The sequence below is a fragment of the Neodiprion virginianus genome, chromosome 2 (assembly GCF_021901495.1).
Source record: "Neodiprion virginianus isolate iyNeoVirg1 chromosome 2, iyNeoVirg1.1, whole genome shotgun sequence".
Lineage (NCBI taxonomy): Eukaryota > Metazoa > Arthropoda > Insecta > Hymenoptera > Diprionidae > Neodiprion > Neodiprion virginianus.
Genome location: NC_060878.1, coordinates 6545352 through 6570407, shown reverse-complemented (window position 1 = coordinate 6570407; position 25056 = coordinate 6545352). Strand labels below are relative to the sequence as shown.

The window sequence follows — 25056 nt, the reverse complement described above, 5'->3', positions numbered from 1 at the left end:
GATATCGCACGAAACTTTTAAACGTATGGTGACAATGCCTCCCATGACCCACTAACATACAAAACACTTCGACGCCCGCGAAATTATCCGTAGCGCAACGTTGATGTGCGAAAAACTTTTTTTTTTCCCTCATATTGCGGGTTACTTTTTGCACGGATATGTGTAATTTTCCTAGCGAATTTGGGTAATATTTTTAGGATGTAAAATAAAACTCTACTGCGATGTGTTACTTGCTGTTATTATTCATTTCGAATACTCGTACATTGAGAAAAAATTTCATTTGTTACAGTAACTAGAAAAATTGAGTAAAACTGTTTGAATATCGTTGGAATTGCGAAAAACGAGGTACGCCTAAACATTTCGCGCTATCGTTGATCCTTTTTTGATTATTGCAACGCAAAATCAGTTTCTGAGGTTTACTCTACTTTTTTAGTTAAACAAAGCTTTAACGTCAATTTATCGTTGCACAAGCGTTAAATTTTCGCAACGGTTGCAAGAAAATATAGCAACAGCGATCGTAATGAGAAAGAATAGCAACGGATACTCGACTTTCCGGTAACAGCTATAAAACTAATTTTCATTTTCTACCTAGAACTATATTTTTCGATTGTGGTAAAAAAACGAAAATAGTTAAGGACTGAGCGGTAACCAGAACTTCAAATTTCTCTCAGTGTACTATATTTTCTCCCAACTATTACGTTAATTAATTCACTGAGCCTTAAACAAACTAATAAATGTTTAGTCAAATAAAGAAACAGATTCAATGTTGCTACAATGGGAGATAATCACGCTTAACAGCTGCTCGTACATCACGTTTTACGATGTTAAAACCGTCATTTCAACGGTATCAATTTTTCCAGAATCTTCTAGCAACTGTAACAATAATATAATGAAATATTTCACAGCGCAGAGGTTCGATTATGTTACACCGTCGCTCGGCTTGAGGTGACATATTAATTGCGTGAGCTCTATATCGCTGAGGACGCATTTTCCCGGGACAAGGCCGAGGCCTCGATTTTACCAACGGGAATTTTTTACGCATTTTTTACGACAGATATCAAATCCCGATAACGTCGAAAATTTCAACTGTGCATTATTCATAATTTTTCAAAGATGCAACGTCATTGAAAATTCATAAGTTGTACGCGTTGAGAAGCTTATCGTGTAATAAAGAAAAAACAAATGAATAAATAAAACGAAAGCCTGTAAACTGTAAAGTCACGACAAATAGTTGCCTGTGAACAATATTTATTTAAACATTATCCGTAATTTCCTATAAGTAACGACAGCTGTGGTATCTTTGTGTCTAAGTATAGGTTTAGTTCCTAGTTAGTTCCCTAGATATAAGTTGGCTAACCTTTTAGGTACACAAAGCGAAGAACGCACTCTCTGCCTATCTGCGTGTTGTGATACACGCGTTAATTAACCCTTTCATGCGATTAACTTGACATTTTGCGTGCACGGGCTTTTGGGGTCGCTGATTATCCGAAGCTGAACTCCAAAATCAAAAATCCAAAATGGCATGTCCAAACGAAGAAAATAAGTAAATAAATGAACAAGAAAAACTTTTCATAAGTGTGCATTAAGTTTTATGGTTTTTTTTTTCGTGGAAAAGTACGAATTTTGTTGCTATTTTTGCCGTAAATAAATAAACAAATTTACATATTCTTCTTGGTCTTAGAAATATTTCAGGGCTGTTACCGAAAAAAGTAGTCTAATAAGTATAAGACCTAGAAAAAAAAAATAAAGAGTTTCTGATACCCCAAAACATCTAGCTCTAAACATCGCTCTCAAATAATATTGTAACAGCAAAATGAAATTTCTCTCAGCGTTTCGTTGTGCAGTTTCTTGTGTGAGAAAAAAACACAGGAAAATTGAATAGATTAGAAATAATACGTAAATCGCTGATGCCGTGCGCCTATTTCACGTATACATCCCAACTGTAACTACTCGATGCATTTGTATAGGTAGGCTTGCTCTATGCAACGAATATAAATCACTGGAGCGAAGCTTCGTTTAGCAAACTAATGTAACGATCCGTATAATCGACTGCAGCGGTGATACTCGTTAGCGATTTTGCAAGCAGCACCTTGCCGATCGAGCCTTGAATGAAATTGCACTGTGGTATTATATTTTCTCTCACCTTTATACTCGGAATCAGTGTCCACCTCGTCGATGCTCGTTCGATTGTAAAATTTGCTCGGACTTCGTTTCAATATGGAATCCGAATGCCGATTGACGGGAAATTATCGTAAATTGATTCATTGCCGATTCAACGAGGCGCCGGGATCTTAAATCCTGCAATTTCATTTCTGCTAAAAATTTGCATGTCACAAAGTTTTTGAGATGTTAAAAACTGTATACGCAAAATGAATACCAGCTATCGTTAATGATTATTTTAATAATATAAGTGAATTATTTATAGTTATAAATACGGAAGTTAGAAAAAGATTTCTTACCGTCTTACCTGAAGAGTAACGAACTGAGATTTTAACCAATTACCGGAATCGTAAGGAAGTCAAGAATGTTTGAGGGTGTCGTTAGCAAATGGTCGTCATATTGCCTGCGAGCAAGCGAATGGTGATGCGGAATTGTTGTCGGCGAAAAAATTACGACGAAGATTAGTGACGATTGTCGGGTCAAGTTAGCTCTTTAATTCACAGTCAATTTGAGCTTGCAAGTTATTTAGTTGACGGTTGTAAAGGATGGCAATGAATTCTAAGAAAAACGGTCACATCGTTGTGTGCTTTTGGCTTTGAGAAGAGCCGCCTTATCCGCAAATGATTTTACGGTCAATGCACATGCGTTGAGTCATTTTGAAAAGTGGAAGGAATATTAAACAATCTTTGAACTAAGATTTTGGAATTCTCGGTGTTTCAAAATTTGCGTTACACCTGCAGCTTTCGTGATTTTCAGAAATTATCTGGTAGATATTCGATGTTACGTCTGTCGATTAATCGTCAATGCACGCGTGGAAATTTTTATGAGTAATTTCTGAAAGATCAAATATGAAAATCACAAAACTTAGCAAACTGACGAATCGGTTGATGAAAAATTTTTCATACTGTTTGAAGAAGTTGTTCGTCGTGTTGTCAAATTTTTTACTTGCTCTGCGACTTTTATACTTCCAGATGATTGATAAAAAATAAGCTAGATCCAATAAAAAAAAAGACAGAAGGCGCTTCAAGGACGAAATGAGAGGTGAAAAGATTGCTTCGTTAAAAAAATTAACGATTCGTCAGCTGGTCGAAGTTTGAAAGATCCAAGCAATGATTCATTTTTAGAAAAAAAATTCGTCTATTTTGCAAGTTTAAAAATGGATTTGGGAAAGATAATTATATCTTGGAAATTCGACTCGTTGGAAATCAATTTGAAGTTTGAAAAATTGTGATTTTTTTCAGTGCTTCGCTTCAAGCTTGGATATAAAAATATTCGTGACGAATTCGTTAGCTTCTGTTTTGTAATAATATCTACGAAATGTTGCGTGATTTCTACTCGAACGAAATTCTCGGTATAATATATATATTTTTTATTGCAATGGATTATTACAAGGTGTACCTAACGCGATGATTCCAGTTACTCGACGTCGAGAGTCTTTCGCTGTACGCGGTTGAATCTTACAGCTACCGATGTCTCGTACTTTTGAAACGGTTTCTAAGATTCGTCACGCCCGACCCGCCATATTCTAACAGATCTATCATTCCGCTTGGTCATCCAATAACGCAACGAGATTTCATCCCAAGTGATCACGTGCATATATGTCTTCAAAGACTGAAATACGAAAGCTGGTATAAGCGTTGAAAATGACAAAACACTGCAGTGCCAAGAGTTGTGCGGGTGAAAATTTTATTTTCTCATTTTTTACTCCAGGTTACGTTTTTTACAAGTGTATCGATCGAAATAAATCGATTATTGGATCAAAGTCGGTCTGATCCGATGAATCGACTAAAAGCTTTTTTGGCCCAAATAAGGCGTAGCGATTGAGTGAAATTGTTATCCCGTTTTGGTGCATCATTTTCTACAGTGTATTCTATCGCGCTTATCATTCGTTGGAAAATTTCGTTCGTTTATACGGCTTACGAATCAAGCTATAATGAAAAGTATCGGTTGAAAAGCGGTAAAAACAAGATTTATTCGTACGTTCGTATTCTCATTGTTTTATCACGATCGGTTTGACGTACACGAGACATATCTAGATACATTGTATCAGTAAACTGTACAATGGTTGATTACGGCGTTATGCTCGACCTCCTGCTGCATCGACGCCTTTTGTTCCGTTTATATGCCTCAAGTGCAGTATCGGTGTTTAAAAATTATTCCGAAGTTCCGAACGTTCGTTCGAACGAGAATTTAACCAGTCGATAAATCGAATTTCAAATTTATTTTCTCTTTTAAAATTATTTTCACTAAATTTTCGCAGCAAATTTTATCGTATCTTTGGATTTTTATACATCTGGAATTAAGCTGTCGTTATATAGACAGTGAAAAAGTATCGCAAAATAGTTAGCCTGTTTTAGAAGTTCAAAGCTTTTGTATCTTGTGTTTAAAACTCGATATGCAAAAAATATTTATTCCAAGTATCACTTGCAAGCTCTACGTACAAAAAATAATCTCAAAACCATTAAAAGAGATTTCGGAAAATCGAAACGATATCGAGGTTTAAATTTCCTGGATTTAATTAATTAAATTTCACACGTCAGGATAGTTTCGAAATTTTTTTTTTCGAGTCAAAAACAATTTCGATACTTTGGTTTGTGGGTCAGATTACATGTACGCACGATAATTGAGCGGACGTATAAATTATTACACATCCGCGAAGTATTTTCGAGAAGATCAACTTCTTGGGACGAATTAAGGCTTCACCTTGACCCGGAGTCCCCGCAACTTTTCCCGAAAGGATTGCGACTCTTCTCAATGTGCAGCGTATAAGCGACGAAGGTGTTCAATTGAAAGTGAATAACAGCTAGCGGGATAAGGTCTCTCGCATCTTCGGAATCTCAGGTTGGGTTGGACTTATCCTCCGAGTCCCGTTTGAAGACCGGCACATCCGGTCTGCGATCGGCTCTCTCTCTGTGCACGGAAAAGAAAAGCAACGAAAAAACCAAAAAAAAAAAAATAAATTTATGCGGTAGAGTGATTCAAGTAAAAAAATATCGACTTTCTTTCTTCTTCAAAGTCACACGTTTAAAGTTATAATTTTAGCCCTTAATGGTAATATTTAGTGGTTCCTGAAGGTAATTTTTCATTTTCCATTCAATCAACACGCCGAAATCATTTTAGTTATTTTTGAATTTTTCAGCTCAGTAACGAGGTAATGTACATAAATGTCCGATACACATTTTTGTAGGGAATTCGATGGTCTACAGAAAACGTCTCTTGTAATTTTTTGACAACTCAACTATTGCAAAAGTTATTCAAGGTTAAAGTTGAAATTATGTAGAAATTTGATTTTCGTCGATATTAACAGCGAAAATATTGCGGGTCAATTTATACTTTCCAAAGGATTTCGTGAGCAAATTTATTTTTTAATCGTTACAAGTAATAATGTTTAATAAATTTAATTCCACTTTGAAAGGCACCTTTTTCTCGGCGAAACGTAAATTTGCTTCAGTTAAAAATCAATCAAATGACATGATTTTTTAGCGGTTGAAATATATCACGAAAAAAAACCCACAATATTTTATAACAAGACTGGTATTTTCTAGTAAATTACTCTCACTCGATTCTTTCCGGTTCGCCATTCGGCCCCTTCGTCTTTAAATTTTCTCTCAAATTCTATCAGACGCGAGGCTGCCATCGACGAACTGCAGCGTGGTTCCGGTCTTTGCACACGTGGTTCAATTCACCGGATGTCCGTTGGGTCTCGATGCTCACACACGTGTTAAATTTACACGTACACTTTGCTGTCTCGTTCATTCTCGCATGGGATGCGCGATTATTCCACCGGCTTCCGACACCGTGCACCATTTTCGCAACTCGGTTGTGTATCGCACTTGAATTAAAAGTGAGAAAAGCAGAAAGAAATGATAAAAAAATCTCTAGCCTTGCGATTCGAGTCAAGATTTCTCTTTTTCTCGTAACTTTTGTGATCAGGATGACGGGGAGCGTCGATTCTTATAATAATTTACGGAGAAAACTTTCATCCGACGCGAATAACTTGGCTAAATATTTGCACATGTTTCGTTAACGCGTTTCAAACATTCGCAGAATCTGCTTTGTCACTATTTATAACTTTTTATTATGTAAAACCGTACGCAAGGAATTGGCTTTAATGCAACTGAACATCTTCTCTCCAGATTTTATCATTCTCATCTCCAGCTCCGTCTTAAAAACATGAGTAAACAAAGCATCGATCTTCCAATGAAGACGTTGATAAAGTGCCATTGCAATTATCGAAACATTGAGTCATTATAATTTAAAAAAATTCTAACTTCACTTATTTTAAATTAAATTCTGTACCGGTTTATCGAATACCCGAAACGTTGATACGAGCAAATGCGACACATACACGTGTATGTGTCTGATTGGTCTTTGCAGAGTTAGCTGGAAGGCAGGTTGCACCTTGGTCCGGGAAATTGATGGTCATTGATCTGGTTCAGTCGAGCGTATCGGCATTTGAAAACTGTTTAGAACCAGCGAAAGAAGAAAGGTCATGCCCGCTTGGCATCGTACAATTATTCTCTTGGCACACAGCCTTTAAGAATCCGTTAACGGCACCGCTCTTTGCATCACCTGAACCTGCGCCCAGGTTACCCGGCCATTATTCCTAGGCATAGACGAGCGTGATTTCCGTGAAACTTCGCGGAGGATAAAACAAGCAATAACGAATTATCAAATTCTACAATTTTCATCAACGCAGGCCTGCATTGACGGTTGATTATTATGCTGTAAACAAGCGTAACAATCCGTTGAGTAGCTGAGGCATGCACTTTATACGCGTTTGCGTAACGCGGATGTCGATGTTGTTAATTTTTCAAACAGTTTTTTTAACGATACCTGTTTTACTCAATTTTTCTCACCGCACGCAGAGTTTGTTTAATTGCGTTGATTCTCGCTGTACGCAATTCAGCGTTTTTTTCATTTGACACGTGCGCGAATGAGGTAAGAAAGTGATGAAAATAACCAGTGAAAATTGATGACAAATTTTTTTTTTTTTATCCTCTGTTCCAGGTGGCGAGGATCGGTGTACAAATTGATATGGCGGGAGCTAATAGCTTATCTCATCGTTTACTACATCATCAATTTCACGTATCGATACGCTCTTAACGAAGACCAGCAAAAGTAAGTATCATGTATACATAAGCTATGAAATTAACACCTATATATTTAGCGAGATCCGTTACGCGCTGCTACTGAGAACCAATGAAACGTTCTTTGCAACGACCATTATACACCGGTAAAATTTTTATATTTTTGGAACGGTATTTTATTATTGTCAAATCAATTTATAAATCATCTCGGAATTTCGATTTGAACCTAAGGGATGGTTGACTTCCCGACAATCGTTTGGTCTTCCTGTTGTCGTTTATATCGTAATTCTAGCTGTATCGTGACTGCAATCCGATCACAGCCCAACGAATGCTTGGCTCGAATTTGTTCTCAGTTCAATTTACGACCAGGAAAAACCTGTCGACATGTAGGGAAATATCATATTTGCAATTAAATTTACGTGAAACGTTTTATCGTGAATAACGTTGAGCGAATAATTGCGATATACTTTGCTTCCTGCTTACCGTTGGATCGGAAATTGATAAATCCTGGAAAAAAGGACATAGAACAGAAACGAAGTGGAGGTTTCACAAGGTACAAGAGAAGAGAGTGCACTCCTTGGAAACACCGATGAAGGAACGGGAATCGGAGATTAATAAACAAAAACGAGCAAAGAACGATGTACCCGAATTTTTAAAAATAGACTTGAGGCGTTCCTTAAAGGGTGATGGAACGGTCGACTCGATAATTACTTTCTGCGTCGAGAAGCTCCGCTGGTTCGGAAGAGGGAGAAAAAAAAAAATTAAAAAAACTTGGTTGGCAAGCGAGCAGAAGAGAAATAAAATTTAAAAGACGCAACCCGTTATTTATCTCGGCGTAAATTGGAGAAAGGGATAAAGAAAAAAGTAAATCGGATTCAAGTTAACAGGCTCTTTTTAGACCCAGACGTTGCGGTTCAGAGGGAACGGATGGATCAGGCGTTTTAAAGTTGCATCAGAAGTACGAAGATGTGGACAGAAAAAAAAAAAATTAAACGAGAACGAAGAAAACGAATCTCGTTTTTAATCTTCGTCACTAAAATTAGAACTTTTTTTATTTCACTCCCTTCACGCATCTTATATCTATTTGGGAACGTGTTCGTATCATCTCGGTGAAAGGTCCGTGAACGTCCCAACAACTTGCAATCTGGTAGATCCTCTCCTTACGCCGTCTGTTAATTAGCGGTAAAACATTCCTACGTCGATTCTACATTGCGGAAGATTGATTTTAAGTAATAATGAGAAGTAAATGAGACTTGAAAATGATGGATTTGGGAGAATATATGACCATATTCAATAAAGGATTTCACAAATTTTTCTCACGTGAGTCGAGTCGCAAATTAGATGAAAAATCACACTCGTACAATTGCAAAATGATTTATACTTCGGACAGGGTATCGATTCAACGATCACTACTTCTCAGAATAGCCAAAAATGAGACAATTCGAACCACTTGTATCTAATTATTCCGATCCTCAGACAAATGTCTCTGTAATGATGATTACGTGAAAATGTTCGGACGTCACGATGAGTTATCGTAACGCGTGTCCACAGAGTTCAATGATTCTTGGTAAACTGTCGTTTTTTCAAACAGCGCTGCAATATTTTCTCGAACGGATCGGCGATCATGTTATACGGGCATTCGATGGCGTGGATACGAAGCGTTAGTGAAAGTGGCAAAGCGAGTCGAAAATTCGCTCTCTTTCCGCGAACGAATCGGCAGCATTGAAACAACATTCGCAACCGAAAGAGCATAACAATATTCTAGGCCCTGTTTCAGGCACGGAGACTAACGTTGCCTGCAGTAATTTAGGGTGGTCCTTATTTGGGGGTGGGACAAATTTTCATTCGGACGCCCCCCCAGATCTGTTTTAAATCATTAAAAAAAAAAAGAAAATCTGCGTGAAAGATGACGTAGAGGCTTTCAACTTTACACAGATTGTTTTTAAATGATTTGAAAAAAATCTGAGGGATATCCCAATAAAAAATTTGTCCGACCCCCAAATGAGGACCACCTATTAGGACGCTATAGTATATTTATACAACTTGCTTATAACATCGAGTCCGATGAATCAAGCGTAGGAAATACATGCTCGGATGATGCAGGCGAGACGGATCATCGCGAATAATATCAGCAGAGGCGTTTCGCAAAATGGACATGACCACACGGACCACCTTTGCTAACTGACTGCGGAACCTCCGAGGGATTTAAATTCTTGGGAAATAATAAAGCCGCGAACCTTAGTTTGCTCTCATCGTCAGCTCTGCACTTATTGTCAGCTCTTGACAGAAGTTCCGTCGAGCTAACGGATCGCCTCTCCGGCAAGGAACTATTGACGCATCTCGTACCGAGCTGAACTAATATTGTTCTAACTGTAAGCAGGATGCGTCTTTACGTAGAATCGAACGTATTCAAGATTCCAGTTAATGTGCAGCTGCAGGCTAAGGTACCCAACGGCTTAAACACGCAGACGCGATTTGTTGAAGCTTGGAATATCGTCTCGTACGCAAGGTCGTCGAGAATGTTTTATCAGTTTTGACTAACTCTTATTTGATAGGTAAACCAAGCGGACTGGGTTTTTTTCTCTCTTTCTGTTCTATCACTGGAAGAACGTTATGTCCGTTCCAGATTCCGACTTCACTAATTAGCCGCGATTGGAAGGGGATATTTATTACCCCTGATTACTCACTGCTCGAGCTTGATGGAACTGTAAAAGGCATTAAAGTGTGCAACAAGTCGTATTTTTTTCAAGCTGATTTGTTTTTTTAATCCATATGGAGTTTGACGGTTCGAACGGAGATTTTTAAAACGGGACTGTCCGTGGTTCGAAGAAATGTTGATTGTTAGCTTTTTCCAGAACCTGGATTTCGTCAAAGAAAAGGTTCTTTACCCAACGAAGTTCCATTTTACTCGTCGTGGCGTCATCGCAAGGAATTCTGTTTTTCAATTTTATTTACAAATTTCCGTAAACTGCCTGACACGCGTCATTCCAGTTAATCGGAGCACCATTACGGATGCAGTATCATTGTTTAGCTATTCAGTTAGAATTATCGGTATCGGATCGGCTTCGTAACTTTCAAATCAAGCTGTAACGACTGCATTTTAAACGTAACATCGCATCGGAAGAACGAGAAGTAATAAAGAAATGCCGAGAAGTGCAATTTCACTCACCGTCTCTGAGACGATGGTCATTCCGAGTTGATCCGACGTGCACGACGTGCAGGGTCGAGGTTCTCCGATATTGGTTTCAACCGCACGAAGTGACACTCGTCAATTTTCTCGTTGACGACGCGAAAAGCTTTATGGCGTGAGCAAAGTTTATTGGACTGCAAGCGCGTGGCGTGTGTTGGAAGGAAAAGGGAACCCGTTTCAAATGTGCCGCGTTGCCTCGACCTTGCTCCACTTAAACCAGTGCAGTAGCGAAAGAATCCGAAGCTGAACAAAGACCGTGTGTTGAACGTAACGCTTCTGCGTTATATAATTAACGGAGAAGATTCTCGTGGCACGTTATAAGACTAGCTGATCATTGTACTGCGGCGATCGTAAAAAATTTTATATCATACCTCGAGATTTGAGGATAGAATCTTCTTCCGAGTCCGATCTAATCGAGCTTTTGCCCATCGCCCCGTAATTATTGGAACAATGCTTTTGTCAACAGGATATTCGAAAGGATACGACACTACTTTGGAAATTCAAGCGAATCCATCCCAATGTCCTTCGTCCTGGGCTTTTACGTGAGTCTGGTCGTGAAGAGGTGGTGGGAGCAGTACAAACTTTTACCCTGGCCAGACAACCTGGCGCTTTTCATCAGCGCTGCTATTCCAGGAAACGTGAGTACACGCCATTTTCTTTTAAACACTGACAATCGTCATTGTTCTTCGCATCGGTTTTCCACTTTTCTCACCTCACCGTTTCCCCGACTGGCACACTCGTCGAAAGCTATCGAAATCGGAAGCCCTCCATCTGCGATTGGACGTAAAAAAAAACGAAGGAACAACATTTAACGAACATGCTTGCTTTCCTCTCGTTTCACTTGTCTCAAAGTTCGAAAATGGTGAAAAGTTTAAAGCCAAAGGTGCGGGTACTTGCGATCACTCCGTGATTCCACATCTCCCGAGTTACGTACAGATGTGTAGAATCTATGCCAAGGTGGAATTTCTGTCTTATAGATGAAAGAGCGGTGTGATGCTTTGTTGTGTGGTGATGGGCGTCAGAATCAATGGCAGTGGATCCATTCGTTAGGCGTGGCACTTAGACACGCGTAAACGTGACGTCACTTGCCGCTTCTGGCACTTGACACTTGTCACCTGGGTTAACGACATCGAAAGGTGTCATGGCGATTTAACAGCTGTTCCAACGAAATGTGCAACACGGTTCGAAACCCCCGCATATCGCTCGATTTTAGATACAACATAGTCAAGACCTGGACGAGACTTCGGGTTTTCATTCCGCAACAGCTGTTTTCGAACCGGTTTCTGTTTTGGTCCCCACTCAATGGTCCCAACTATATAAACGAGAGTTGGCGTAATGGTAGAGTTCGATTATTTAATGCCATTACCAACGCGTCCACATTTACTTTTCCTCCTTGCTTACTTAATGCCTGATATAATTTACCCGTCAAGTTAATTGGACTGGCGATTGAATTCGCAGAAGCGACTCGTACTCATTATACTCCGATTTTTCATTCATCGTTTATTTCTGCGGTTTTGCTGCAGGCACGAATTCCCGGAGGAACTTGCTTAGACTAGATATGTTCGAATCTTGTTTAGATGAACCCTGAGAGTGGTTGCAGGCTGCCGCAAGAGATCAGTGACGAGTTCTTCAATAATTGCGTGAATTCACATCGATATTGATGAATGGACGTCGAAGGCATTCCTTTCGTTGGTAATTGATTCTGATCACTCGATATACGGGATGTCGACTCCCATCTCACTCGTACCCGTATCTCCAAGGCGAGAATTTTCACATGCAAGTCCAAAGAGAATTCACTTAACGATCACCGCGGTGTGATAAACGAACGCCTGGTCAGTAATTTGTGGATCAGATCATCGGAGAAGAAAGGCTGTTTCGTGAACAATGCGGCCGTCTTTTGTTGTAGAAAGTGACAGGATTCACGGAGTAATTGGAAGTAACCTTTTTGCAAGAGAAACAGTTATTTTAGATTACTAAAAGCGCAATGACGAATTATAACGCGTATATATCTAACGAGGAAGGTAACCCAGATCGATCTCTGCGATTTCATTTCTTTTTTAATATGTTACAGTAGACTAAAAACTAAGCGACACGTCTTTTCTTTTTATCCGCCATTAAGCACTTTAAGGGGGTGAAACCACCATCCAAAGTGAGGCATGTCAAGAGTCGATTTAGCAGTTCCCACAAGAACGTAATACTTTTCCACCAATCCATCTGGAAAAGTTTTTTCACAACGAGAAATGAAATATGTAATTTTTTCAATTAAAAAAAGAAAAGAAAAAAGAAATCTACCAAACTATAAGTAAAAATGTAACACGCATCTCGACACGCAGAATACCAAAATCGAACGTTGAACGCGGTTGTGACGCAACAGTAACGGGATAGTCAGACTGTATAAAACTTCATCGTCATCGTTGTAATCATCACTTTTTTTTCTCCTCTATCTACACGACAGTTTTCCTAATTTTATTTTCTTTCGATTATACCCACGTGCTAGTTATTAATATTCAATAAAGCGATTGTCTCCTTAATTACCTCATCTACAAACGACGTATATCCATTATCCTGTTGCACAATATTGTGCACCACAACTAGACGACTGTTAAACATTGTGCTCAATAACTATGTAATATCCCTGAATCCACGCCGTGCGCAGGTGGTTAATTTCTTGCACTAGTGATAAAATTTTTTTCGCTCTTTCGAGCCGTTAGCCTCGATTATATCTACAACAACTACGTCACAGAGGCGTCGTGATGCGCGAATCGACGCCGCTACTTGTATCTTGCCGAATAGAACGCGTCGGCGTAGGGAAAGTCCTGCAAGAGTCGCGACCAGGAAACGTGATTCGAATCAGACCCGCTGCCACGAAATTAGTCTTGACACGCGACCAGTTCATTTTACTTTGCGCACTTCATCTGCCACGTGGTTGGAGCTCGCCCGACTCGCCAATTTTTCTTTTTTCTTTCCTTTTTTATTCCCTTTTTACATCACTTTTACTCAATTTTTTGCCACAGTATAAACCTGAAACTCGATCGCGTTTCAACTCTTCTTATAATTCAAGGCATGAATTTTAGACACGGACAGTAACAATGTTACTGACTGTGGGAATCTTGTTTTTTGAAAAATGAATGTATTCGTCAGAAAATTTGATCATTTTATTCGAATTTTGTACGTAACAACTGATTTTTAAATATTTTCTACTCAAGTTTTCACTTTTATCAAAACTGTTCCGTGATTTTCATATGCTTGATATTTTTGCCATCAGGTTTTATATCATGAAAATTTTTGGGAGAAAATAAATGATGCATTATATTTGCTCTGCGAATCTAGTCGATTAATTCCGACCGAGCGCGTAAGCCGGAAAGTGAACTTACACATAAATCAATCTTTCACTTTCTGGCTTTTTTCCAGTTAGAATCCAGCTGAAAGAGAAATCGATATAAACCCGAGCTGTTCGAGCATTTGCGTTTCTACGAGTGTAATTTTAAAATCGGTGAGACAATGGCGAGAAAGGTGTTGATTACAGCGGTGCAGGGTTCAACATTCCGGTTGGAGGTCGTGAACCAAAGTCGATAAAGGTTCGTCCTGTCTTTTCAACTCGGAAAGCTGCGGAATCGAAAACAGGATTATAAACCTCGCGAAAGTATCCGTTTATTTTTATTTTCAATTTTTTAAAAACAATTTTCTTCCATCTTGGCTGAACAAGAAACAAGCGATAAAAAGTTAGTCATAAATACGTGTCCGAAAATGTCTGCAATAAATTCAACTCAGGATAAGAGATCTCTGCTCAGATCCGTTCATGGATACCAAGCAAGATTCACAGACTGCTTTGATATCAATTTTTATTCGTCTTTTGCCCCTTTTACATACCTGCTCAAAGCTTTAACGTTTCACCCAGAATTTCGACGTACTCATGAGTCTAATTGCGGTGATTATGAATCGGAGATTTGATTTTGTGTCGAAATCAGGATCTTAGGTGTTCACTCTGGTCTAACGATAAAGGAAGAAATGGGATTTCAAAGCACAAGTGAAATTGTCCAAAGACATGAATTATAGACTTTCTAATCCAGCAACGGACGACCTTGGTTACGTCCAAAGCCACTCTTGAACGCTGGACAAGACGCTTCTATGGATGGTGTTATTTTTTGGAGAGTGTAGATAGAATGAATTATACACAGGAGAAACGACGAAAGAGATATAATAACGAGCGTGTCGAGTTTGCCCTGCAGCTTGAGAGACGTTGGGTTGCGTAAAAGTGAGTGTGTTGTTCATCGGTGGGCAGTAAGAGTTCACCGATCCGGCGAGAACTGGAAATGGTCGCCGGTCGTTACGTAAGAGAAATGTGCAGCTTCCTTATCCAAATGAGTTAACGAAGTTGGAGGTCAATGCCGCCGAATGATCGCCGACTGGTCTCGAGTTTTCTTCTTCTTCGACGAAATCGCAACTCCCAAGGGCTTGGAGTTTGCGACGAGTGGCAACACGCCGTCCCTCTTCCAAATTCCATCCATCTTCGACCAAAACAGCATGATTGATCTCGTTTACCACGATCGTTATCGTTACTTCTCTTTACCGATGTTTCAGGATGAAAGGGGTCGGCTGATGCGTCGGAACATCGTCAGGTACGCGGTGCTCGCCTACGTCATCACGCTGCAACGAATCTCCTTGAGGGTTAAACGTCGCTTCCCAACGTTACAGCACATCGTAGATGTCGGTCAGTGAGTTGAGAATATCTAACACTTACCCGTAAATCGGTTTCCCCGAAATGGAGCCAGCTTGTCTCGGTTGCTGTAAGGTAAGTGTACCAGTTATTGACACGTTTAGACCCAATTACCGACCCTTTTAATTTTCAAAATTAAAACTGACCGCACAAATTGTGAATTTCTCGACGACTAAAATCAATTTCTAGAGGATTAGACGGTACAAATTTATTTTTTGGTAATTTTGGAACTAAAGATTAAACAGATACAACCAAAAAAAGTTAATAATTGGGACAGGGTCAATGAATGGTACACTTACCTTAACGATTATTTAGCTCGAACGGTTAACGGATCAGTTTCCACGAAAGGTAAACGAGCGAAATTTTTCTATAAGTATTTCGTCTTGTTTGATCTATCAAATATCGATCTCTGATTTTTTGACACACGATCCAAGGTGATCAGGGGAACGGTAAAGGTAAAAAGTATCACAAGATGACCGTGACGTCAGTTTACGTCCGGTTCGAACTCACGGACGAAGGAAAATTCTACTGCAGCATTCTCTTTTCCTCCCTCACAGCTTTATGCTTCCTTGACTGAATAGTTAACAAGTATACTAATAATATCGCGATTCTGTGTCGGAGTATAGCGTACAGTGAATTGATGATTCAACGTCACCTTGCTAAAGGCTTTCCAACGAGCTGTTGCGCATTTTCATATACAACAGACTCTCTGTATGCTAATGGATAAATGGAGCTGTTCATATTTCTTTATTGAAAAATTGATTTGCACTACACGTGTACAACATCGCAACACTTCGTCTTGTGTGATTTTTGTCGTAGAGGATAAAAAGAGCACCACCTTAAATTAACCATTTCAAATGGTCCAACACTTGTTGACCGTCCTTTGCGTGGTTTGTGAAAAATTCACGTGACATCGAAAAGTAGACCGTGTTTTGTGATCACCCTTATCCACTTTCGCGATCGTTTAAATGATTTTTACAACGATCGTTAATGTCGGAGCAATATTGTGTCATATTGGTACATTGGTGATGTTAAAGTATGCATTCACCGTGAACAAAAGGGGGTTGACTCACCTCCGATAACTGAATTTCGATAAAGTTGGGAAAGTATAAGATGACAAGGTCGAATCAAGGCTGTGAGTCCGATAGGCGGAGAGAGCGGTTTTAGACGGATGAAAAAGGATCGCACTGAGCGAGTGTTGCAACGTTGTTAGCGCGAGGCACGATTCAGTAGCAAAGCACGGTCTCCCGATAATTGCAGTTAGGCATCGTGGTTTCAGGTTATGGCAGCCTCAATGGCATTGAGGGTATGCATAGCGACTCGCGGAATGGCGTCGATTGCATTGTATCACGCGGTGAAACGTGACTTTGAGGAAAGTTCAGAAATACTGGTTCACCGTCTGCAGATGGACTGCGGACAGTGGATCATGTTTGTGCAGCGAAGTGTTCGTTGTGCGGGTCCAGTTGTCGTAAGAAAAAACAATAAAACAAAAGCAAAAACAAATAAAAAATAAAAAAAAAAGAAAAAAAAACAAACTTGTAGGTATACGAACAATTCGTTTGTAATGGCAGGAAGCGAAGTGTCGCGGAATGAGTCAACCTCGGAAAGATCACGTGCTTTTGCTACACGTTGTTTTATGCGACAATTTGAAATTCAATATACTTCGGTTACTGGGATCGATAGATGATTTAACGCCAATTAATCTGGTTGTCATTAACCACGAATGTCGAGCAACGCGTCAACTGGCGCGTGAACAAATCAATAAAACATGCTTTAGGCACGCAAAAAGTTTGCAGGTATGTTGGTAACAGAAGACGATGCGTTCGATGATTGTGCAACTGCGTGGCATGCTTAGGGAATGGAGCATATGGCTGCGTGCCTTCTTGACTAGTTCGAATATTTCAAATATTAGAACGGAGAAACATTTATTCGTTTCTTCGTCTAGCATCGTGAAACGATTTTATTGGCATGGAAATTTTACAACTTCGTCGAGTAAAACTCAATAACCCACCATGTTGAGATGTGTTCATATCTCGCTTCGGACTTGTGTAAGACACTAGAAAAACTTGTAGTTTTCTCATTTCTCAAAAAATTGACGAAAAATACGTGAGCGAAGTGAAAGAGGATTGCGAGGAAACAATGTTGAACAAAAAAACCCTATTGGTAAATATATTTCAATGATATTATCCGTGCGAAAAATATTTAAAATACCAAGCAAATGAGTTTTGTGGAAAATAACTTTCGGTAAAAGAAGAGAATAACAAGCTGGCTGTGCGAAAACGACCGGTATTCGAACACCTGCGGAAATTTCGCAGATCGTAGGAACTGAAATTTGATCGAAGATAAAAACTTTGTACAAATCATTGCCTTTGTTTTTATAAAACCATTATTAAGGGAGTGCTTTAGTCGATTTCGACGTTGTATCTCTAAATATCGAAGTCCACGTATCTCAAACGCGAAAAATGTCTTAACAGCCCCATTCTATACGCAATTCTGAACAAAAACACTCCAGTGCATTTTCATTTGCCCCAGAAATAAAGAAATGACACGGATTCTACGAAATGGGAACAGTAAATTCGTAGAATTCATGCCACTTCTTCATTTCTGCGTCAAATGAAAATGGATTTGAGTGTTTTTGTTCAGAATTGCGCATAGAATGGGGCTATTGGACACTTTTCGCGTTTGCGATACGTGGACTTAGATATTTGGATATATATACACGTCAACGTCGAAATCAACCAAAGCATCTGTGATAAATCCGAAATGAGATTCAATAAGCTTAAACTTTCGTTCGTTTGAGGAGTTCGTGGGTTTCCCACGTAACTCATCAACTCATCCATCAAACGAACGTCGACATGTTCGCGACAGGCCGAGTCTTGGCAAAAGTTTATTGTTTTCACGAAGCGATTCCCGTTTATCAAAAGTTCCGCGATTCGTTATTCGCGATCTGCGATCGAGCTGCATGACAATGTACGCCGGTTCAGCCGGGTGATAGGAACGTGCGTATAGATACGAAGTCGAATCGACGCTCAGAATGCGAAGCACCTTTATACGCGACCAGCTTATAGGCTATCGACACTGCGCCTGAGTAGAAAGTAAAAAATGTCAGTAAATAGTGCGCACAGAAATAGACCGTCTCAATTGCATGCGAGCAGAGCTGTCCGACGTGAAGAGTAATTTTCTCCTACCCCAGTCATTTCAACTGGCGCCCCTCGACGTCGAGGAAACGCCCGAGGATCTCGAACGGTTTACTGGGCGTCGCTCGCTTCGCGACGCTTCGGCGCCGGCGCCGTGGCGTCTTTTCGTCCTATTCGTCCTTTTTCGCGGGCAGCGCGTGCGCCGATTTATGTGTAGCTCTGCGCACACTCGAGGGTGCGAACAACCTGCCGATGCGATAAATTCAACGACGATGAGCCGGTAACGAGCTCTTACACTACCAATCAACGAAATTATTCCACTGCACGTCGAGATTCATTTTTTGAGGAGATCGAGACCGCGGCAAGGTTCCACTTTTATCAGGAGTTGTTGTTTTAGAAATTATGGAAGGTGAAATCGGATCGAGATAATTGTGTGATCTTCTGATAGAAAAGAATAAGATCATTTTCAAGATTCGTTATTAAAAATTGAAAACAATGAAATCCGTATTTTACGCCTATGACTGTTCGATTCTGCACTTGGACTTTTCTCAGACTCTGAAACTCAATACGCACTGGCGATCAGATTTGTTTCGGAATTTTTTTTCTTCTAGATCTAAGAAGACGCCCGAAAGAAAATAAAAACTAATTTTTGATATTGTTTGGTAAAGGTTCGAATTTGTCATTGTTTTTTGGCTGAATCATTAATTCCGAAAATTATCCTGAGGCTCAAGGAATTGAGAGATCGTCGTAAAAAAGAATCAGACCAATATCTATCCGATTGTATCTCGAAATATTGCATCAAAGTGCCAGAAGATCTAAGTTTTTTGGAATATGGATCTGAAATCAATCCGTTAATCAGAGAAGGAATTAAAAATTTTATAAAATTTGAAACAATCTAATTTCCACGAAGCACTGTTTTAATGAATATCTTATATTCTGGAACGTTGGGCGGATAGTTTTTGTTTTGTCAATTGTTTAAATATCCTTTGATTTCCATCACGAATTTTTTATAAGGAATAAAAACAACACGCTAAACATTATTCGGGTTACTTTTATAATTTCTCTGGGATTTTTCATTAACATCCACATTTCTTTTTATTCCCCTGCAATATTTCACGTCTACTTATAACGACTTAGAAACCGGTTTCATCCTGCGGTTGGTTCAGCGTACAAATAAATTCAGCGAGAAATGGCGAAAACATTTCGGCGAAAGCTTGAAGACGTTGGACGAAATCATAATATGCACATTTCCTGCGACCCGCAGTCCAATGACCATTCATAAATTCTCTTTTCGCAGGCCTTTCGAAGTTACCAAAAAGCTTAATTACTCGCTTGTTACACAAAGAATTAATGGCGCCGCTTATATTTATCAGAAGTATCACGTCCCCTGGACTAGAGCCGGGATGAAAGCGTGTTACGCTATGTAGAATATCTATCGCGGATTTTTTTTTTTTAGCCATGTGGCGCCAGGAACGTGCAAGTAACGAGACTCTTGTAGGATCTGTCCGACGATGAGGCTGTAAATAGAAATAATGGAAATTGCTGAGGGCTGTTAAGCCCCACTTTTCGGTTCTCGTGAGGCGAAAAAATGCTAACTACCATATATCAGGTTTATTGCTCCTTTTGTATTCTCGTGCTGCGGATAAAATATACGATACGTTGAATAAAATCGTAAGCTGAGACAAAAATTTCGACACTTGTCTTCTCTTCTCTCATATTGCGAGCTACACTTTCAAATTGTATGCGAAAATAAATGATCTTCAAGATTTGACGAGTCCGTTTTAATATCTTTGAGCGAATTGAATATTTTCAAAAATCTATCAGTCAGACGAATCTTCCCTCATCAGGAATTTTGACCCCCCGTACGATAAATGTAACTAACAAAATTTTTCTCTCCCATCATCGTGAATTGCTACAACGATTTCAGAAGAGAATCTCGCGATCATATTCAAAGTCATTAAAATTTCACCTGTCACTTTCTTTTTCGAGTAATTAAGGGCAACTGGAGGAATGTTTTTTATAAGAGGCGTCGTTTTCATTGAGACGCGATAAAATATCGCACGCATACCGTCGTCTTTGTAAATAAATTATAGGAAAGTTTGAAAAAAATCAACCATCAAGCACCATGGGTACGATGATGGCCTTGACTCAATTACTTGCCCACGCGATCTGCTCGAGTCTTGTTAAAAAAATTTCCCCAGGAATAATCAACCTACAGGTGTAGGTTATTCGATATTATTTGGTTGTTTTAGGAACGACGCTGATTATACCGGTGCATGAAAATTCTCGACGTATCTGGAATATCCTGAATTATAAACATACGTGATACCATATGGAGAAATGTTAATTAGCGCAAAGTTGTACAGTATTTAACTTGCACCGAAGCGGATGCCATTGCGTGTTGTAGGCTATATTAAGATGAAATTGTTCCTGAGTTTCTCTTTGATTATTCGAAATAGTTGGCCTGAGGAGCCGGTATCGCGGGTGCCTCCTCCTTGCAAGAAAGTAATTACCGAGGATCTATTTTCAGCTCGTCTCTTTCCATCTCGCGTGATCGAAGAGCGTTGAACAGTTAGATCGGCTCACGGATGGCGCCCGATCAGATTCTGGGTCACATATTTCGGTTCATTTTTCAACGCAAGCCATATAACTCGGGCCAAAAAAGGAGCATCGTCGTTTTAACTCCTGCCAAGAGAGTCGATCCGGGGGCCCGGATTTTTCCCCGTTGTAAAAAAAAAAAGAAACAAAAAATGAAAGAAAGGAAAAAAATCACGCCTTGGCTGCAGGTCTTCGATTAAATTATATCGTGTTTACAGCCGGGCAAATATTTGCTCGAAACTTCGAGGCGTTTCGTACCTGATCGAGAACCGTAATGCCAAATTAAGATTTTCGTACACTTGGCCATTTCTCTGACATTAGAATTTGACTATCGAATGCGAAAGTCGCCCGTCTATCGGTATCGGCACATGTGCCGGCGATCCATTTAATTGGTAATTTTCAAACGTCTCGATGCAGTAATTCGGGGCTTTTAAGTATGCCCAACGAGGCACCAAACGATTAGCCCAACAGTTGAGAGCTTCGCCTACAATGTTGTACGTACACTCGGCGACATTGATAAACAGAACATGTTTTGGCTCGGGGATTAGAATAACGTTAAGTAAGAGTATATAAGTGGGCGGCACTTACGCGCGTTAGTTGGTCAAAATTTAAAACAAATACAAGGCTGATTTTTTTTTTTTACTTTGCACAAGAATTCGCCCCCTTCCTAAAAAAAAAAAAAAAAAAAAACAATCAATTTTTACAAATGCGCGATCACGAATTTATGAGCCGAAATCGATTTGTCGCAAATATATGAATAAATGTTTTGTCAACCTTGCGTCGACTGTGAAAACACGTGCTTTTGGTACGCAGCTTGTAACATTATATATGCAGAAAGTCTGCGACACAATACTTGCGGAGCGTCTAGGGGTCAGGTTTTGAATACGTCGCGACAAACGCTTAAAACTTGTGTGCCTAATTATCCATTGGCTCGTTTGATCTGCTGCATACGTTGGAAAATATAGGTGTAATTTTGTCGAACGAATACCGAGCACAAAGTCACCGTATAAGCGCCGGTTTTCATCTTCAACATCTGCAATGGTTTCTTTTTCTTTTCTTTTATCCTCTGTTGTTTGTCAAGTCGGTACAGCTGGCTTCCGGAATTTTCCTACACCGTGTTTCTCCGGTATTCAGGTGTGAAAAGACCGACTTCGAGTCGTTGTGGGTGGAAGGTGGAAGCGACATCGCAGCCAAGGTCCTGAGTGTCCACATTAGAAATTGGCTTGCCGGCCTCGGTACTGATTAAGAAACATATCACCCGCGTAATTAGAAGCGGCCGATTTAAAATCGCTCGGTGCGTTTGGATGGCGGTGATGCGCGTTGGGTACAAATTGCTGGACACAGGTTCGCCACTCTGTTCACAAAGGAGAAAATAGCTGGCAAATTCCATCGCCGATTTGATCGGGTATCCATATATTTTTACCCTTTCATAGTTTCACTGCACGGAAAGTCAAGTCTCAAGATTTGCCTTTGGTAAATCACAAAAGAAACCGAGTAAACGGTGTTCCGGTAATGTAGGTAACGATACTGGACAGTATAGGACGAAAAAGGTGCAGTTGTGTCGATGCATCATCGTTGCGACTGGGAATTAAAATGAGTTTAGAATTAGAATAAAAACTGGATCGACGTTCTAATATATTGTAACAAAGGGCAATCTAGGAATTGCGTCTAAAGGAATGAATGGATTATTCGTGCATTCGTAACGAGCAAACGTCGAGTCGAAGAAGTCTCACAGTAAAGAAAAATGTGTGAAAAAGTGGATGTATTTGGAATCGAAGTGCTCCTGTTAAAGTGTTTGGAGTATTCGTTTGTAGTCAAATGATTAAACATTTGATGACTGAGTATTATGTATTATGGCGGCATAAGAGGTGTGAACATCACTTTGTTACAACATTATTCCCGATCATTTCAAGAGGTTCGTCCAGTGCTTGAATGCACCTGCGGGATAACCTTGCTGCCGTTCCAATTGCCCAATCTTATAATCAAACGCGGTGGATGATGTGGGAAGATGTGTGTTTCCAAATGTCCAAAAGTGTTGCTTTAATCTCGTTGACACGATGAGAAATCCCATGGTGAAGAGTCCAAAAAACTCGAGTCCGGTAGACTCGTGCAGTGAGACGACAATGGAACGGCGTGACATAAATCATCTTCTTGGGCTCGGCATCTTGCCCCGCCTCGTGCTTCGTGTCTAATAAAGGATTTGGGCGCGGCGTGACAGCGTCTGGAATATAACGTGAACGACTGTGTGTGGTTCGAAGAATTTCGGTTCCGAACCGCACAGTGGATGCAAATTTTTTCCACCGACCCCTCGCGACCTCGAAAAGTTTTACGCAAATAACCGCGTTTCGGCGAAATATACACGAATGCTTCGATTGAATGTAATTATATCCGTAGTACGGGCTGGATCAGCATCACTCTTCGTCTCGAGGTCGACCGTTGTTCCAAACCAGAATCTGCACAGCGCACAATTTTATTACGCTATGCGTAAATACTTGGCTGTTGCGGAAGTCGATTGGTTCAATAGCTTTCTCATTTAGCATCCTCGAAGGTGACGCTTGGAAATGGACGTCTTCCAACCTGCAGACCCGTAAAGATTACATCGTACTATGAACCAGATTTCATGTCTTGTAATTCCTACCAAAAGATGATTCGACGCTGATAGTATCGGTACACTTTTGGATGTGCCCTTCAGCTCGGAATTCGACAATGCGTCTGCAGTGTGTGTTTCAAGTTGGATCACACGATTCATTCAACACAAGTTATGAAAGTTCCGATACTCGTAAGTGATACCTTTGCGTCTTGGTCCAGTCGTAAATCAGAGGCGAAGGTTACGTGTATTCGTGAATTTAGCCACAGGCAACCATATCGCATGATCTTGTCCCGACGATTAAAATCACAATAATTTATTCCCATTCGAACAATGATGGAACGACTGTATAATTTAGTTCAGTCTCTTCGTCACTTCGTTCTATATACTCAAGGTAATAGCTTCAGTGCAGGAATGCCACCTAACATGAAAGGTGTTCCTAATCCATTTCATGGTGCGGAACATCAGAAGACCAATTTCTTGCCCGCACTGCAGGCTGTTTTCCTGCAACATGGAAGGTGTTTCCAATCCATTTCACGGTCTGGAACATCGGAAGACCCATTTCATGTTTCGCTCTTTGGAATTAACTTGTAATTCGGTGTATCATACCTACCAGAAATACATATCGCGTCGTACCAGCGTACTCTGTTCGGACATTCGCATCACGTCACGTCGAGTAAGACTTGGACTCGAGTTTTTCTAGCCTGTCGATGATCGGCCTTGCCGAGGGGGACCGTAGCACCGATTTTACATTTCCAGCGGTTCGGGCACTTCTCAGGATTTCATCTCCCTGCTCGGTCCCGTGGCTCAGAGAACGCGTTCATCGCCCTGCATCGTTCTTCCCCTGCCCACCCGAAGGCGGACCGAAGGACTGGTTCTCTTCGAAATGCTTTTCGATGTGCTACACCGGGATCGTGGTGAGTTTATTTTTAACTCCACGACGACCTTGCCACGCGGGCAAGGATCCCTCCGTCTATTGACCCAGGATCCCCACGGTGGTAAACCGGACCGAAGATAACACGCCTCTGTATACAACGATTATACACCTCTGTGTGTGCAGGCGCACGAGTCTTATACGTGCCTCCAGCCCATCTTCCTTACTCGCCTCTCCGCTCCAGGTAAACACGTCTCATTCTGGAGGAGATGATGGAAGGCGGTTTTTATGGTACAGTAATAATTCAGCGTGTGAAGGCTGCCTACACGCGATGCTGCGGGGTTTCATCGATAATGCATTCTTCGTATTTCGAATTTTTAAGTTTTACCGTCTCCTTCGTTCGCTGGAATTTCATTCCTACCGACGGTTCGTTCATTTTTGATCGTTGGTTGGCAATTGACAGAAGTACTGCGGGTTATTCTTGAGAGCAAATATCATCGATGCTCTGCACAATTCGATAATTGGTTATCACTATGTACAGGATTGTAAGAATTTATCCAATGTTTACTCTTAGCTGTGCACTAAATTAATTTCTTATGGTGTCAGTCTATCCTAGCTTCGAAATTTTTATTCCCTTTTTTGAACCGAGAAGCATATGATCGAAGATTTGATTGGCTTTTGGGAATGTTACCGAAGACTTTAT

The 25056-nt window shown here is 40.2% G+C and overlaps 1 protein-coding gene across 2 annotated transcripts in view; it reads left to right on the top strand.

Annotated features, from left to right (window-relative positions):
* LOC124297309 (uncharacterized) overlaps positions 1 to 25056 on the top strand; it is a 71195-nt gene that overhangs the window by 26861 nt on the left and 19278 nt on the right. For both annotated transcript variants that reach the window (XM_046748210.1, XM_046748209.1), the window contains exons 3-5: positions 7171 to 7281; positions 10907 to 11078; positions 15022 to 15151. In XM_046748210.1, coding sequence (XP_046604166.1) covers positions 7171 to 7281; positions 10907 to 11078; positions 15022 to 15151 — 413 coding nt within the window. The remainder of the gene's footprint in view (positions 1 to 7170; positions 7282 to 10906; positions 11079 to 15021; positions 15152 to 25056) is intronic.